This window comes from Diuraphis noxia, unplaced genomic scaffold, assembly GCF_037042655.1.
Source record: "Diuraphis noxia isolate RWA-SAM2 unplaced genomic scaffold, SU_Dnox_SAM2 contig0003, whole genome shotgun sequence".
NCBI classification, from domain to species: Eukaryota; Metazoa; Arthropoda; class Insecta; order Hemiptera; family Aphididae; genus Diuraphis; species Diuraphis noxia.
Window position 1 is genome coordinate 60016037 of NW_028301713.1, and position 19361 is coordinate 60035397.

Below are 19361 nucleotides of genomic sequence, written 5' to 3' on the forward strand. Positions count from 1 at the left end.
GACACAATATATAATACATGTATATAAACACTAATACATTTAAAAATAAAAACCTATTCAGATTTATGAATTACTAAAACAAATTTGCATATCATATTAAAGCTTATAACGCATATAGCACTGCATAGACTTAAAAAATATTTTTAAGAATATATGCGAAAGATTGTTGACTGTTATTATACCATGTTAGGTAATTTGAAAACAGATTTCAGAACAGTGGCTTCCAAAAATTGTTTGATAAAATATAACAATTTATCTAGCACCATGTATTTGTATATTAATTACAGTAATAGTGTTCAATGACAAAATAAAAATAAAAATGTGTTTCGCAATTCCTTAATATTTTTAGTTTGGCTTAATATTAACTAAAAAACAAACATTTAAATGAACTTTAAATAATAATTAATAAGACTTGTTAATATTTAACAAGTTTTGTATACAATGTATAATGTTTATTAATAATGTATACTTTACTTGTTTATTTTTATTTATAATGTTTCAGTTCATTATAAATCAATTGGTTTTATAATCAAGTAACAAATAATTTCTGATTTAAAGAAATATTTATAAAAAAAATGTATTAAAATGTCCTAGTGAATTTTCTTTAAATTAAATATTACTTTTTTTTTTTTCATAACAGTATTAACAATTGAAATAATCAATTAATTAATACTAAAAAGATTTAAACTTACAAAAAATATTCATTGATTTTACCATGCTCTACGATTTTAGCTTATTCATAATTAATTATAATAATAAAAAAATAATCTACAATGTTTAAATTTTGCTGTGAATGCAACATACATAAAAAAAAATAAAACATTATTAATAACTAACTCGCTTATACTAAAACGAAAACAAATTACAAAATAAATAAATGAAATCTAAAGGTAGTCCAACAAAAGCTGTTCAAGTGCTATATCATATGATATTGTTTTGATAAGCATATTATCGGCTTCTACACAGCAGGCAGTGTCCAATATTTTGCACGTGACAGCAAGCCTTGTCTACGTATATTCACACTCACCGTTGGCCCAACTGCCATTGTTTTGAGTTTGTCTAATAGGTGTAGCTTTTCGATGTGACGGTGGTGTACTTAATTCTGATGGTGGTGTGTCTCTTGTTAAACTGGGACGCTTGTTGCCCACAAATGAACTTTCTAGCCAACATAAGCGACCTGTGCTACCTTTGAAAGACGGGCATCTAAAAAGAATCAAATTCAAAATAAATTAAATTAATTTTATTTTTATATTGTTATGCAACTAATTTTTACCTAGATGGGGTATCGTGATCAGTATTCAACCTTTCTTTACTTCCATCTGGCGTTGATGATGATACATAGTTGGCTATAGCTGATGTAACTTCTTTAATTGATGACTGCACTTCAGATAAGCTTGTTTGACATGTCTTTACAAAATGAGAAATAATAATTCAATGTAGAATAGATAACTAAGTATATAAAACTATTCAAAAATTGAAATATTGGATTTTTGCAAGTTTTTTGACTAATTAAATATAAATGTATTTATAATATTCTAAGTGTTAGGATGTTCCACATAGGTTTTGCCGGTCAATAAAATATTATATATATTAAAATCTTAAGCTGTAGAATAAGGATAGTGTACCTATTTGACAATTTAATTATTTATTTATTATATTCAGAATTTTTTTTTTTAATATTAGTTATGCTTGAAAATGTTTTAAGTTGTGGGTGCGTCGGTGCGTGCGATAGAATAGTAGGACACTATTGAACACAATCTGTTTATAATTAAATACAAACAAATTTAATATTTACTCAATTTACACAATAGTGACTTACTCAGATTCAAAATTTTGAGAATAATAATAAGTGATATTAATGTTTTGATATAAAATTTACCGGTTCATGTTGTTGTTGAGCAAGTAATCCAGCAGCAAGACGTTCAGCTGGTGTTCTAGGTTTGGACAATTTTTCCTGAGATCTCCAACCCAAATATGGTTGACGATAGTTAAATGACGATCGCGTGGAACTACAAGGAGATGTACTATTTGAATTTGATCCATTTAAGCGGCTAGTACTCCAACGTGAAAAATTCTTAGTTGCAGCGTGTGTTTGGGGGCTAAGCAGAGTATTATCTAAAACAATAATACATTTACATTGTATTCATAAACGAATATTGCAATTTTTTATTTTAAATAACACTACTTACTGTGATTAGAATACATTTTTGGTGACTGCGATTGGTTTGACGATAGGCTAGACATACTGGTCGTATAACCAGCATCACTATGTCTCTTCAAAATAAATCCTTGAGCCGGTACATTGCACGTCTTGTACCATTCAGGAAGATTAAGTCTTTGTAAAGAACGCTGTATGCGCAACTCATGTTCAGAGAGTATCCGTTCTCCACTGTGGACATTTACTTTACGGAGTTCATTTTCTGGAGCCTAAAAATAAAAAATAGACATTATTAAAAGTTGGAAATTAGCAGGGATTAAAAATCGCAAGTGAAACAACTGAGACACTGACACTATAACGGTATTTTGGATTTTCATAACGGTTCTTTTTCATACGAAATACAGACATTGGCAATCGTTTAAGGTCCCAAATTATACGACTCTCGATATAAGCGTGCATTGATTTCGTGAACAAGTAATCGTCTTCGTCCAACCATTTTCCAATTCTGTCCATGTTATATTTTAAAGAAACTTCCAAATTTATTTTTTTTAAATGACGCGAAACACAAACAATCTACTCTAAGACACTAATGTAATGAAAAATAAAGTTTTTACAAATTCAATATTTTCAACTTGAACCGTGTGCAACGTCTAAAAATGCAATGACTGTTATTCCCTAATAAATAGGTTCTATTTCACTGTTATCGGGATCTATACCAATTACCTAATTACCTTCTTCGCCAAAGGTCGGTATTACTATTATAATACTATTTATAGATAACATATATGTACATTGTACATTGTATTATAGTTATCTATTGGTTTTAATCATGATTTATGAACTAAGATGGGAACTTTTAACGAAAGTTGTTTATTGATACATGATAAGCATTAGATAGGAGAATGTACGTCATGTATAACTGTTAACTAATACATTATAAATTATAGAATTGTATACAATAATATTTATATCAAGAAAGTATTATTTATTAAATATTTAAATCTACTACTATTTGAACATTGATAGTCACATCGACGCACACAAATGTGTGAAGGGTGCTGCACTGCTGCTTATAGCTTATATATGTTACACATATACAACGTAATAATTGGAAAACGGAAACAACGCGTGGAGGTGCCAAGGCACAACTAAAAATTCATTTCTAGGGAAGCTAGAATTGTATCAGCATCACAGACCCTCATAATTTAAATTTTAAACTAAAATATGATTAAACAACTGGGACGGAGCTAAGCCTGATATTGTACCTATGACGGGTGTATGTTCTCTTAAACGAAAAATAATTATAAAAAAAATAGGTATAAAACTATTTAAGAGTTCCTACTAATATTCTGATTTCTGAGAAAGGGAAATTGCAAATTTCGTTTTGAAATTGAATAATGAGATTTAAATGTTTTAATGATAAGTTAAAAATTATATATAAAGAAGTAAGTAAAATATATACAGGGACCTACACAAACAAATAACAGTGTTTAGTTATTAAATATTTTAACACGGAAATAAATATGTTATACACAGGATGATTGATGAAACATGCACAATTTTTTTTTACAATAATGCAGTTATAAGTACGAAATCAGTCTTGAAATTTTTAAATAAGCTTACAAGCCATACTAACATTATTGACATATTTATTACCAATTAAAGAGTGTCCTATGATAGTAGTAGCTTTTATTTTCCAATAGAAGTCTTCTTTTTAACTTTAAATTACTCATCAGTCAGATTTTCATCTATTAAAATTAAATTTCGAACGAGTAGTTGTTAGGAAAATATCGAGGCAATGATCATTTAAATATTATAGTAATTAATATTAGGTTAATCTATCAAAATTTTATTATTAGTAAAAATTATCTAAGTGTAATAAACTAATAAATAATTAATTAAATGTTAAATCTATTTTATATTTTTGTAAAACCATTCTTATGGACAATTATTTTTAGTATATACTTATGTATTTTAATAACTCAAAAACTACTCGTTGGAACTCAGATACATATATAAGGTGTATAATTATCTACTGAATTATTTTAAAGTGAAAATGAGAAGTCCTCATTTTAAATATTGTGTTTTTTTTATTTCTAAAATTTTAAAACAAACCAATAATAGTATAACTATTTGCTTTTTTTACATTTTTTTTAGTAGACTCCATACATTAATTATTATTTCGACTTTTTGTAAGCGTTCGAATTGACAAATGCACAAATATTAAATACTTAGTTTTTTTTTATAATATTGTTAACTATCTACTAAAATGGTCTCAACTCTTAAACTATTTTTATCACGGACGTATTTCGGATTCATGTTTCACTCGTTCAACATAAACACCACAAGATGATTTAAAATACTAAGTTTTGGAATGTGTTTAAATGAGAGACTGCTCACATGATGATTGTATTACATTGGACATTAAAATTAAACCTTTTTTTTTTGGTACTTCAATATATATATATATATATATTTTTTTTTTATTGGAATAAAAGGCTTCAACATCACAGGTCATTAGTCTAAAAATAATTATAAGTTAATAACTTTATGGGGAGGCATTTCTATAAAGGGGTATGTAAAATATGTTATGTACAATTTTTATTTTTTTTTTAATTACATTAATTTTGATGAACCTATATTTGTTCAATATTTTTATTTAACAATTAATATCATTTGTGAAATACAATTAATGATTTATTCATCATTTGAATTTTTTGATAAATTTACCAAACACTATTGAGTTTTAAGGTCAACGGGGATGAGAGAAAAAGAGACTACGAAGGTAACGATCGGTTCTATCTCTTACAACTTACTTATAAAGTTATAACTTTTTATAAGGCCCGTGCAATGTCCCTGGCCAGATATTATTTGACAGTATGACCCTTCGATTACAATAATGATGTCATATGATGGACGCTATAGAGTATGCATAACTTATAACTAGATATTAAAAATTATAAGCTGAAGAAATAATAATAAATACTTTATCATCAAACTAACTAGATGTTAACTCTAAAAAATTATATTTTATATATCATTATTATTTACCATTTACCTATATTTAGAATTTTAAAGAAATACATTTCGAAGATTAATTAATTAATAAATAATAATTAAGCTATATAATATATTTTGTATTAATATAATAATGTATATGTAAGTAAAATGTAGAAGAAAACTTTTCACTTTATAATCCTTATCAAATATCATTGCAGGTATAATACGGTATCCACATGAATGTCGAATAGGTTGAATCAATTTCGATCGTATATCAATTAATAAAGTAGACAACCTCATTGAATAAGTAGGTCACCAATATATATAGTAAGAATATAGTACTTCAGAAAACATTTAAACGTAACACGCAAAAATGAAATAAAAATTTAAACGCAAATAATCTATTAATAAAACCCAAAATAAATTAAAATGCCATTACATTTGAAATCCAATTAAGCAATAATAAAAATAAAAAATGGTGCCGAGTGTAGATAGTCATTGATTGGGTCACTGTTTAATGAATGTGAATTAAATTTGAATTCAACGATATACCTATTATAATTGTATAATATACAAAAAGCTATTTTCAGCAAAAACTAACTAACTTTTTGGTAACCATGATGATAAAACAATTATTTTAATAATAATATTAAAATTTAAAAAAATGTCCTTTAAGTTTCCGATTATATTTTAAGTTACAGTGAAACTTTTACTTTTTTATCTACCAAAATATAAACAATATCTGATTCGCTACTAGAAAATTCCCTTAAAATTTATAATCAGAGAAATTTTTCTATTATAGAAAAAGTGTCATCAGAATCTTCAGACACAAAATAAAAACTAATACAACATTGTAAAATCAATACATTCATTGCTATCCGTTCAGAATCGAATATATTATAATGTATAGAGCTATATAGACCAACGACATTCCTTAGAAATAATTTAATATTAAATATTAGAAAATATCTTTAATTCAAAAATAAGCCATTAATTAATATTAACTGTTGAAATATGTAACATGATGCAATATAAAATTATAAATGTGAATTACGAATGTAAACGATACGGTGCATAATAACAATAATAATAATAATAATAGATAAATAAATTATGAAGATGACTATTTGCAACATACAAGTGTTTTAATAAACACAATAAATATAAAACATATTTAAAATCAATATACCTCGAGATTTTTTATTTTACAGCGGTACAAATAGCACGGCTGTTTAATTTGATAAAAATCCATAGGAGTAAGAAGATATTACTTGCAGTGTGGGTAGTAGATATTTTTTCTGTGCAGCAAAAATCATGTATAGGCAGTCTTTAGCAGACTGAAGTTCTAAGAGACTTTAAAACAATACACGGAAGGGCTTGACGTTTGACAGTAATCAAACTGACTCCGCCTACTCGGCTTTTGTCTTTAAATATTATAGCGTGAGCCATATTTTACCATGACTCTACAGCGTTATTCTGATACAAAATATCATGATGAAACGTGAAAGTAAATTATTATTTTATTTAACTCATATTTAATAATGTATTTAGTTACTATTATTAAAATTTCTTTAAGTATGTATATCGTTTATTGTAATATATATAGAACCTTCCAAAATGTAGATCACGAATAGTTAATTTCCTTATAACATGTAAATGTATTAATAAATTAAGAATCTTATGAAAATATTAGGTAGATATAATCTATAAACAGATGATATGAGGCAAAATAAAACAAAATCACAAATTTTAACAGAATTTAAAAATCCTCAGTAAATTAAATAATATTAAAATACATTTAATTTATTTATAACTCAAATATAAATATTATACCATCATGAACAAATAATTTGACATTTCATTACCTGTAGGTACATATGTGTTAATAGAGTAATCATTTGAATAGACAGATTAGATAAGAATAACATTTGACGAATGATTGCAAAAAATAACAAATTAGTCTAAGTACCTAGGTATGTAATAATATAATATGCAATATACACATATACAAATATCAATACTATTTAAGTAATACAATTGGGCGCAGTAGAAAAATGACAATAAAAAATAACAATAGGTAAGCATACAGATTAATGATTTATATGGTAGAAAATTAGAACAAATTGTATGCAATCGCTCTGTACATAGTTATCTCTAAATTACAAACTGGTGGGTACCGCCTACCTGTCACGATGAGCCCTAGTTTGAGCCGACACACACGACATTGTCAAACAGCGTCGTGAATAGATGAGAAGGGAGGGAATTACAAGGTGAACTTTTATTTCAAAACCGCTTACCTATAATACAGCTAAAGTGAAGTCAATCATATCGGTAATTCATGGATAAATTGTGCTAAGGGTTGTAGTTTGGTTAATTATATATGATTCATCACACTGAACTTTATAGTAGTGAAATATGTCAGTTTATATGCGAACAATATGGGTCATATCATTAATATAATCTGCACATAAGAGTATATGACATATACAATATTATACAAAACAAATCTTGTTTGATGACATTAAACTATTCAAAACATTGAGAAATGTTTTTAAGAAACATTACTTATTATTTTAAACGAATATTTTTTGGTAGGGAAAATATAGTTTTAGACGTACTTACTACAAAAAATGCACAACTAAATAAGTCTTAAGCATACTTAGAAAAAAATACATGGTAAATAAAAATATTTCAAAAACAATGATATTTAAATGTGTAGTTAATATTGTGTATTATTAAATATGGAATTGTTGACTATAATTGGTAATTTAATACACTCTATGCCAGATAACAAAATAAGTATACTAATTCACAAGTACTTATATCTACTAACTGATATACTATATAATAATAAGTTCCTTAAAAGTTTTTAATTATATAATAATAAGTAGATATACAATTTTTGAAATTTTTGAATATGTATAAAAGAAACTACATTTCTCAAGTAACCGTTTTGTGGCTTGCTAGTACAGATTATTGTTTTTGATGAATTAAGACTATAGTTATAAAAAATTGTTTATCAAAATTGTTTTTGGATATTCTTTAACAATGAAAATTAATGTGTTTTTTTGTTGTTTCAAAACTCGCTGTATATAAAATTAAATATATAAGTATAGCATAATAGTCAAATAGATTGTAGACAAATTCATCCTAATTCTAACCAGATACATTTTACTCGTATATGGTGTGTACTCGTATTGGCAACAGCCAACAAGTCTTATAGAAACTATTTTTTCCTGGACATTAAAAATAAACAGTTAGGTTAGGAGTCAGTAAAACAGAGCCTAAAAAAAAAAAAAATGTACTATGTTATAATAATGTACACCATGCATGTTGGCATGTTGACAATATAAGAAGGGGAATATGCAGTAGGTGGACTTTATGAATTATTGATTGGCCTACATGTGCATGGATATCCTATGTGAGGTTCTATGGGTATTGTGCTTCAGTAAAACGTTGAAAAACATCAATGGATCCATTACATATAAGTGAAGTAAAAGTCAACATTTACTTGTAATCTTGAGTTTAGATTTATATACGTAGATAAAATCCTATACATTATTTTAAATTTACTCAGTCAAAAATGAAAGCCAGCCCATTGAAAATGGCGTAAAAATTTCACTTTATTCTCAAGTTTTTAGTGTTTAAAAAAATAATTTGGACCTTACATGTCACGGTTTTGAAATTTTTATTTTCGTTTTAAATTTTATAACTATATTCTAAAATTATGAAATATATTTTTTTCAGTTGTATAATTTGTAATTAAATTTGTTTAATTTTATAATAATAATTATTTTATTTTATTTTATTTTATGGGCTTAGTCCTTTGAAAAAAGTAAACATATAGTATAATATATATTATATATAAATCTTATAGTATAACTTAAAATTCATATACATATAAATAATATTTATGCATTTTACTGTAATTGTAATAAGGAAACAGCCAGTAAAAACATTTGCATACTGCAGTTTGGTATTTGAGAGTAGGATAGTAAAGGTAGTGGGCGTTAAAGAAGCGGAGGCGGTAATGTAAGTATAAATTATAATCGACTGACAATTTGAAATAGATATATTTCTCATTTTATTTCTAAAGTAAAAGTTATCCATGGATCTATTCTTTAATTAACTATAAATATTAATACGCAAATCAATAGTTTTGTAATACGAACTTCAAAACAAATATAAATCTACAACTAATATAAAATAAACTCATAAGAATATATAGATTTTTATGCATAATCATAGTTTTTTTTGATAATATTTTTAAAAAAACGTATTCAGTTTGAAAGTTAATAAATTAAGTAATTCCAATAAATGTTATATCTATGCAATGTATTATTAATTTAGGTGTATAGTCATTAGTCACTAGTGTAAGGTGTGTAACCATCATATTTTTATTTTTTTAATAATAATTTACAAAATATAATTTTACTGTTTACTGTAACAATCATAGTAAAGCAATAAAATTTATTTTTAATTTAATTTAAATACAAAAAAAGAAATAATTTTATGCGTTTTCGTACATAGAACACTATATACATAATATCATAATATTAAAAAAATTAAAAAACTATATACAGATGTTTTTTCAATGTTCTAGTGTATATGTTTTCATTGCAACATTGAAATGCGCCAATGCAAATAAATATACAAAAAGTTACATATGCCAGAACTGATATGCATAATTAGTTTATATGAATAAAACGTCTTATGAATATAATGCTTACTTTTGATTCAATAATAGATAAATATAATATAATATTACATTGAAACAAACATAATTAATATGTATATTATGTTTAACCTAAGTTAAGACTTCTGTACATTTTCTAGAAGTTATCTAAATTCTAATAAAATCATTTACGTCGTACAATTTTGAATATGATCATTATTAGTCAATCGGTGTACCTACATTTCTAGAATATATAGTTTAATATTATATTAATTAATATAATTAAAAATTATATGCTTTATAGTGTATAGCCTATAAGGTACACATTTTCCTAAGTCATGAATAGCTTTATGAAATAACAAATTCTGAACAATTTTAATACAGTGTGATCACGATAAGTGGAAACACTCAATAACTATGTGCAGGCTTCATATATTTCAATTCTGCTTTTTCGGCTAACTAATAAACATTATTATACACATTTTCAAATAATTAGACTATTTTTTTGACACTTAACTTTGCGCATGCGCACAATAACTTTTTTTTTTTAAATGGCATGATCCATTTTTGACCACAAATTATTTTTTTTGGTATTTTTTATGAATTTTAGTGGTTGAATTTCTTTTCTAAGTCAAAAAATGACCGAGTTATAGCAATTTGATTTTACGTTATTTGCACGGGTATAACAGATTATAAAATACTTAGTTAATAATAATAAATACGTGAATAATAAAAACTAAGTATTTTATAATCTGTTATACCCGTGCAAATAACGTAAAATCAAATTGCTATAACTCGGTCATTTTTTGACTTAGAAAAGAAATTCAACCACTAAAATTCATAAAAAAATACCAAAAAAATAATTTGTGGACAAAAATGGATCATGCCATTTAAAAAAAAAAAGTTATTGTGCGCATGCGCAAAGTTAAGTGTCAAAAAAATAGTCTAATTATTTGAAAATGTGTATAATAATGTTTATTAGTTAGCCGAAAAAGCAGAATTGAAATATATGAAGCCTGCACATAGTTATTGAGTGTTTCCACTTATCGTGATCACACTGTATAATGTTGTAATAATCACTGAACAGCATATTGTTTAAATATACCTACTCATAAATAGTGTTTTAATATTAATTAATAATCATAGAAAAAAAGCCTGATAATTAAATTAATAAAAAAAACTATCAGATCAGTTATAAGACGTATTATTTAAGTATCATAAGCTATAATATCGTTTAACTAAAATACGCATCATGAATCATGACATATTTTAAAATCTAATTAGTAAGTGTTTGGTGTTGCTACCACTAATATAGGAGTATATGACTATATAGTAGCTAAGGTAGCCTATAAATGATATAATGTATAAATAATGCAAAATTTAACGAACAATTGTCTTGAGTTAAATAAAGACGTAAATAATTTTCTAAGTAACGATTAACGACTATTGATCATTGACCAAATTGTTCAACTAGTTTAGTATTCGCAGCCAGGAATCCACTATTCTATATGTGCTAATTTAATTAATAATTTTTATCACGCTTATATGGTTCATAGAAAATCGTTAAAATATATTTCACAATGTTTATTACTTTTTTTAATAAACGTAATACCGTATTATTGTGAAACCAATTAATGGGATAGACTTCAAACCCGCGTTTTGGAAAAATTATTGTCACATGCTATTGTGTAGAAAAGGGTTCGACGACAGTATACTTACGAGGATGATACTTGATAACAATATACTCGTATATTCGCTAGACGTATTTTCTAAATTGTAATTTGAGAAAAATTTAGCACAAGCAACTTAAAAGTGTGATAGTTGATTTTATAAAGTCATAATATTTCTTCAAAATAAAAAATATAAACAACATTTTAAACCACGAAGATCATTCGACAAAGAATTAACAATCACTTTCTTTATACATAATTAATCAATAACTCATCATTTTTTCTTAAAGGGCGATGACTGATGATATTTTATACGTATAAGTTTTAAAAATAATATTAAGGGCCGTAGAATGTTTCCTATTTGCACCACTAAGAACCAAATAAATGGATAATAATACCATAAGCAATTAGCACTTATTATTAAGTATTAACATATTTCCATTGGAGTTAATATTCCTATTGTAACTTTAAAATTTCGGCTTTATAAAACTAAAATAAAAGAATTACTGGTAACCATTTGTACCGAGCCACGATGCTGCGTTGAGTGTATTGATTGCGCTCTGACAAACGGCCCCTCCCCCCACGTGTGCCGAATGACCCACAAAATTCACTACCACCCAAATTATTCCTGCTGACCTATATAAACCGTTTCTGTTAAAACTATTGTTTTTTTTGCTAGATATTAGATTAATGTCCACGATAAGCCAATATCATTTCAACCGAGTATAGGTACAATCTGTGTGCTCGTTGTTATTTATTAGGCGTGTATAGGATAATCGCGATTATCTACACTGTATCATTGACGACACATAATTTATAAAATTACTATGATAAGTTATTTACCTGAACAGCAGCTTGATTTTCTTTGTCCAACAGAAATTCCATGGATTTGGCCCTGTAATCGGTTGCGTTTGATGACGACCCGTCGGAGGACGATTTGTTTGATTCGTTGGGAGCTAGAGACAATTTCGCCGACGAAGCGCCCAGATCGAGCAGACTACGGGCCTTTTTGTTGGGGCTGCAACCACCACCACCCATCATGAGCGATGACGACGATGTCCTAGTCACGTTCGAGTCCAAGTCGGTCTCCAGCAGACCGGCCCGGTGATCCGGACGGGACATTGCAACGGCGGCGGCGGGCGACCGCGATTGCAGAGACGCGCGACTGCCGGCCGTCGGCAGTGCCGGCGGTGGCGGCAGTCGACTACCGCGATTTTCGTCATATATGAGGCGCCGGCGCGTTGTGTAGCCGTCTGCTGACGGGGGTTGCGGGGGTAACGGCGGTTTTTTACCCCTATCCGATGCGGTGGCGGCAGTAGCCGGTCGTCCCGAGACAGGTGGCGGGGGCGGTGGTGTGTCGGGCCTACAATTATTATTACTCGGCTGTACCGTCACCGCTGCGTTGCATTCTTCCACTTTTTGTTTCTTCTTGTCCTTGTTTCGACGGCCGCTCAGTCTGCGCAACGAGAACCGCTGGAAAAATCCACCGAGCTTGTCACCGATCGTTTTCGGTTTAGCTGACATGGCGACCGGCGGTTCGACTTCGATCGGTCGCGGTTGAACACTGCGACTGTTGCTGATGGAACCGGTGGCCACGGTGTTATTATTAGTGGGCGCGGCAATTATTCTATGCGACATTGGTGGGGAGCCGCCCGTGATGAAGTCCAGCCGTTCGCGCAGCTGTTGTTTTTCCGCCACACTTGGACGCCTGGTTTCTGATGGCAAACCGGTCAACAGTTTCATTACCATCGTGTCAATGTTTTCGTCGGTTTCGTCACTAATTCGGTCATAGTCTTCGTCGTCTTCCGTTTCCGGGGGTTCATCCGAAACATTGTCGTTTTCGCCGCCACCGACGTCAGTGCAACTGCTGCTGCTGAAGCTCTCACGCCAGTTCACTTCGGACACAACCGGACAAAAGTGCACGCCCTTGTTGGGCGTCGGTGCAGCTGCAAGGTTCACGAAACTGGTGGTTATCAGTAGATTGCTACCACGCGAAGAGGCTGCACTCAGAGCCGACTCGCTCTCGTAATGTATGCGCTTCAGCGAGTGCGATCTGTCCAACGATACGGTGGAATCTAGCAGCTTTTTGGAGCGCAAATAGTCACCGTCGGCATGCGCCAGCAAACCGTCGGCGCACAGGTTGGGCGTACTTGACATTGGCAAACGGGACGCCATCGCGGTACCGTCGCGGTGGTGATGATGGTGGAGGTGGTGATGCCGGCGGTTGTCGTCGTCGTCGGTCGTAGGAGATTCCGCAGTCACTGACGGCTGATCGCCCAGATCGGGATAGCTGTGCCAGGCTGCGCTAAATTTAGATTTCATCTCGTCGTCGTCGCCATCGTCGTCGTCGTCGTCCGTCCCCTTCCCCTTGGCGGTGACAGAGCACTGCGCGGTCGTGGCAGAACCGACGGCGGCGGCGGCGATCGTCGCGACGCTCTTCGTCGACATCTCAAAATAGTTTTCGTCTTCGGCGATGGGTTTATACGTTTGTAGTATGGCAGGACCGCGGGGAACCTGATCCCCGAAACCACTATCTTCGCTTAAGTTTTCAGACGATCGTTGCTGCTTACATCCTACCCCCTGTATAGCGTCTTCCGGTTTTTTATTGTCCGTTTCATCTACGTCATCGTCGTCGTCGTCCATTTTCTCGCGATACGCAGGATCGATAAGACAGTCAACCGTTTTGTACATACCGGTGGCCGGTTGGGCCACGGCACACGTCGCTCCGACGGCCGCCGCCGCAGAGTCATACTGACCGTCGTCCCTGCCGCACAGACGCAGCTCATCCAAACTCTGTGACACATCGTTCATGCCATCTCTGCAATTGTTGTTGCATCGTTTCTTGCTTGCAGTCGAGTGCACGCTCTCCATACTCTTGCTTAGCGACTTGATGCTAGACCCGTCGCCCGCGTAACTCGAAAACGGCGTACTGCATAACACAGCTTCGTCGTCGTCCATGGTAGTACCGCAATCGTCATCCATCGCGGATTGTTTTAAGTTGTTCCGGCGCGGCAAACCGGCCGGCCGTTGGGCGGCAGTCAGGGACTCTGCGCTGTTGGTCATGAACGGCGTTGCGGTGGCCGTCGTCCGGAACACGGTTTGTTCGCATTGTTTCTCCAGGCTCTCGAACTGTAACAGGCTACCACCCCCACAACCATTGGTTAGCGGCCCCCCGCCAGCACCAGCCGTCCATAAATGGTGATCCTGCAGGTTGTCCCTGTAGAATAATACCGTGTCGTTGTCATCGTCGTCGTGCACGCCAGGATCGTTATTGTCATACATCCTGATGGTCGCCTGTTTATTATTGTTGCTTGATTTGAACAAGTTAAATGGGTCACCACGGTTTATCATAGACCAGTTTTCTTCCTTTATAAAATCTGTGAAAATGCAATAAAGCTTTAGAAGTACATAGTCACATGCCACACGCTGGAGGGAACAATATTAGTTAAAAACTTAACATATTGTATACAATAACAGGTATCCATAACTAAGACATCGTCAATTTTTCATAAGATCTATCGTGAAACGTATGCTGTATGCATATGAATTTAACAGTATGTTCTTCAATTACTTCAATACAGATTTTATATCATCATTATTGCAAGTATTATGTATATCGGAGAAATATGATATCACACCAAGTTATCACAACATTATTATAGTTGTAAGTTCTACAACTAAGCCTTATAAAAATATTACCGTTTTATTAAAATTTAACAATAAAACAGTAAATACCTAGTATAAATCGGATATAGCAAGTACCTATAACCTATACCTATATATATTTGTGGTCAAGAGTAATAATTCCTGGTGATTTCAAAATTATCGGTAAAAACAAAAAAAGCATATACCTACGGAAAACAGGAAAGTTTTCAAAAAATTTATTTTGTTGTTTATTATTATTAAAAAAAAAACCAATAACCGTGCTTAACATGGGGCCCACATTACATAGGTATTTATCAAATATTTATAACATCATTTACTCGGCATAGTATATTTTTAAAATATGTTGGTTTTATTTATGATATTAAGACTTTTTAAATTTGAATAGAGTTGGGTATTATAATGAAAAATGAGGATTTCTTCTTTGAAAAATTTAGTCAATTTTTTGTTATTCAGAAATATTAATTCTAAGAACTTGCAACTTTTTGCTATTAGCTACGCATATCATTAATATTTTCTACAATTCACCTCAAAATTTTCAAAACATTTATTGACTTATTATTCGGTACGCCTGAATTGTTTATTTGACTTATAAATATAATAATAATAATTTATCAAGATTTATTATTGAATTCAAATTGAAAACATCCATAACAGTAGCTTTTACAAACTACAAAGTTTTACTTGATATCTACTGCACAGCAGAGCAAATACCTCTGTTTTTATAATGTCAGTACCTAATCATTATCTCACACTAATATTATTACAATAATCAGAATGTTAATCTATAATTTGAAAAATGCATACATAGTAATATAACAATAATGTTATACTTATTAATTATTGTTATATACTTATATTTACTCCTTTTAAATATTAAAATATGTTTGTAAAACATATCTGTGCATTTTATGTTGCCTGTTTAAACATTTTAAGGAACGACAGAAACGTAAAATAAAACTGGGATTTTAAATGATTGGAATTTAAGGCGTGAGGTATCTAATATATAAATTCATACTATAGAATGAGTCATCTTGTGTCTCAGACTAGTTAGTACATTAGCACATGCGATCAATTTACAAATAAAAAAAATGGGTGTGATCTCCTGTGGTTATATTAACCATCATAGCGTCCAATGTGTGGTAATAAAAACATAAAAACACATAAGTATTTATTTTAATATATTATAATATATCAAAGAGTCATTTATAACTCTTTATATTTTTCAGTGTCAAGAACAATAATACAATTTTTTTTAAACATATTACATATATAAGCTTGGATAGTTATATAAAAAAACTGGTTTTACTAAAATTATAAAAATGCTACACTTATATTATATTTTGTATTTGATAAAGTATTGTTTATATTTAATGGGATATTCGATGTATAAATGTATTTAGGAAGTTCAAATTCAAATATTCAAAACATATTTTGTTGTGAAACCGTGTGACAGAAATACACGAATACAAGATTAGTTGACATATTACTCACCGACAAACAACTAACAATTTGATCAAAATATTAATATTTAAAGTCTGCATTTGTTTGTAACCAGAGAGGAAAGAAATCTATAAAGGAGTTTTTTTTATTAGAAATATTAAAATAATCAATTTGAGATAAGTGTCAACTAGAATATAGATTAGAAGTTTTTATATATATAATGTGAATAGGTTTGAAGCATATTTAAATAGTCTTGAAATTAGTCTAAATATTTTTAAAATTGTTATTCCTAATATTCAGAAAATTATAATACAACTTTAATATACAATTAAAATTTTTTATTTGTGTAACTCTAGAAATAAGATACACGAAATATTCACTGAATGTTAATATTATTAATGTCTTTGCACCACACAATTTTCAAAATATCTTGACTCTTTTTGAGTTATTTTAATAGGAATAAGAAAATTTGAGTTATATTAATAGCGAATTTTGAACGGGGCGTATTGTATTGACTTAACAATGAGGTGTTTTATTTTTTTTGCGACTATGTACACGATAAGTAGTCGAAACAATGCTTCGATGTTTTTCAACAGTATCCATTCCAGTGGGAAATTGAATCTAGTTGGTGCACTGGGGAGATCGAAATTTGAAATTCTTAGTAGTTTTCAAAAGCACAGACAAAAAAAATTTAGGAAAAATGGGAATTTTTATATGAAATCGATTTTTGACAAAATTGTTTTTGGTTTAGTTGTAACCCTAAAAAAAGTGACCATAGATACGAAGAATTTTCGCTGAATGTTTGTATTAGAATATTTTATACGCCATTAAATTTTCAAAATATTTTAAACATAGTCATATGAAATTTTCGATTATTATTAGTTTTTCTCGATTAATGTAGGTATATAAAATAATATTCGCTCGTTCAAAAAATTATTTTAAAATATATATTCTCGTTTTCCGCTATATTTCCAAATTTGTGCTAAGTAAGTTAATGGAAATTATCCCACTTTTGATCCCAAAATTACTATTTAGAACAAATTTCGTAAGAGAAACTATACTCTCGTTGTTGAAGGTTAAAAAAAATGTTCTGCTTAAAAACTTGATGACAAAAAAAAAACATTGTTACACCAATTCATCAGTATACCTAATACATTCACTCTAAATGTAAAAATTGGATCTATAGTTATAAAATCCAAATACAAATAACTATTCCTCAAAAACGACAAAACATACGAACTTTTTAATAGTTATAAATGTATAAAAAGTAATGCCTCCAATTATTCTAGAATCTAGATGTTTAATACGGAGAAATTAAAAAAATTCCCATTGTAAACATTGGCTTACAACCTTTTTTGTTCTATATATGCATTATGTAAAAGTCATTCATTAATTACTATTCCTCAAAAACGACAAAATCTATGAGCTTTTAACAGTGATTCCTCTAATGCTCTAGATGCAATAAGTAGGGGTTTAAAAAAATCACTTTTTAAAGATATGACCGACAAAGGAATTCAGTTTCGACAAACGGAAATATAATTTTTTTTTTTTTTTGGGTTGTTTGTAACATTATTGGTAACAGAAAATAAAATAGTTATTACGATTGGAAATTGGAATGATTGGATTTAACATTCAAAATTGTATTATTTATTTTATAAAGAATTGAAACATGTTATAAACCTAATTGGGGGAGAGGAGTAATTTATTTATATTACCTATTGGTTACCACACAGTTTTGAAAAGTCGACATTTTTAAAATTAAAAATCAATGTTATTTTCTCCTTTTAGTTATATTATGTATCACAAATTATAAGTACCTTTTGTGACTTTTAATGTATACATGATTAAATATATTATTGCGTGAAGTATGCATAGTTATATTTGACTGCCTGCCTGTCTGTCTGTTTATTTCATTGTCCAGAAACGGTTTTAAAATAGATCTTAAACCGATTTTGACGGGGAGTTTTATTTTTATTTTTGCATTACAATGTTTGATAATAAAATAGTGGAAATATGGAAAACGATAAATATATTTAATATTTTAATATATACTATATAGGTAAATTGTAACCAGGTTTAAGTCAAAGTCAGTTAATTCATGGGGTTTCTAGTGTATCACAAATAAAAAGTATTCACATTTTATACAAGCAGTGATTTTTGAATGCGTAAAATTAAATGTAATATTGCACGACACACGCACAGATATATTTGATGTCTGTTTGTCTGTGTAAGAGTTCAAAATAAATGGACTGATTTTGACGAGATTTTTAGATGTTTTATTAAATGTTAAATAAATTTTAGATTCTGAACGGAGCGAGGAATGTATTGATTTTACCATGATGTGTGTGTGTTTTTTTTTGTATGTCTGCCATCACGTTTTGGGGCAGTAAAAATGTTTCAATTTTCGACTTCAGTGCCTTGTTAGATCAGAAAGTGAATCTAATTGGTTCTTTGGGCGGTCAAAAGTAAAAATTCTCAATATTTTTCTAACAAAATAATAAAATAAAATGATCAGAATAAACAGACTAAAAATTAAGGAAAAAACGGTATATTTTACACGCAATCAGTTTTTGACAAAATCGATTTTGGTTTTTAATGTAACTTTAAAACAATTGACCATGAAATTTACAATGAGTGTTTATATAAGTATATTCTATCCACCATGTAATTTTAAAAAAATGTCGACTTAAATTGAACTATTTATAGACATATGCAATTTTCGATCATTATTAGTTTTTTTTTAAATTAATAT

General features: G+C 29.8%; 1 protein-coding gene across 2 annotated transcripts in view; it reads right to left on the reverse strand.

Moving 5' to 3' along the window:
* Positions 1 to 19361, reverse strand: part of LOC107168039 (uncharacterized) — a 41411-nt gene that overhangs the window by 7295 nt on the left and 14755 nt on the right. For both annotated transcript variants that reach the window (XM_089224557.1, XM_089224556.1), the window contains exons 4-8: positions 12347 to 14880; positions 2190 to 2427; positions 1880 to 2115; positions 1274 to 1407; positions 1028 to 1203 (exon numbers count right to left, since the gene is read on the reverse strand). In XM_089224557.1, the coding sequence (XP_089080683.1) occupies positions 1028 to 1203; positions 1274 to 1407; positions 1880 to 2115; positions 2190 to 2427; positions 12347 to 14880 (3318 nt within the window). The remainder of the gene's footprint in view (positions 1 to 1027; positions 1204 to 1273; positions 1408 to 1879; positions 2116 to 2189; positions 2428 to 12346; positions 14881 to 19361) is intronic.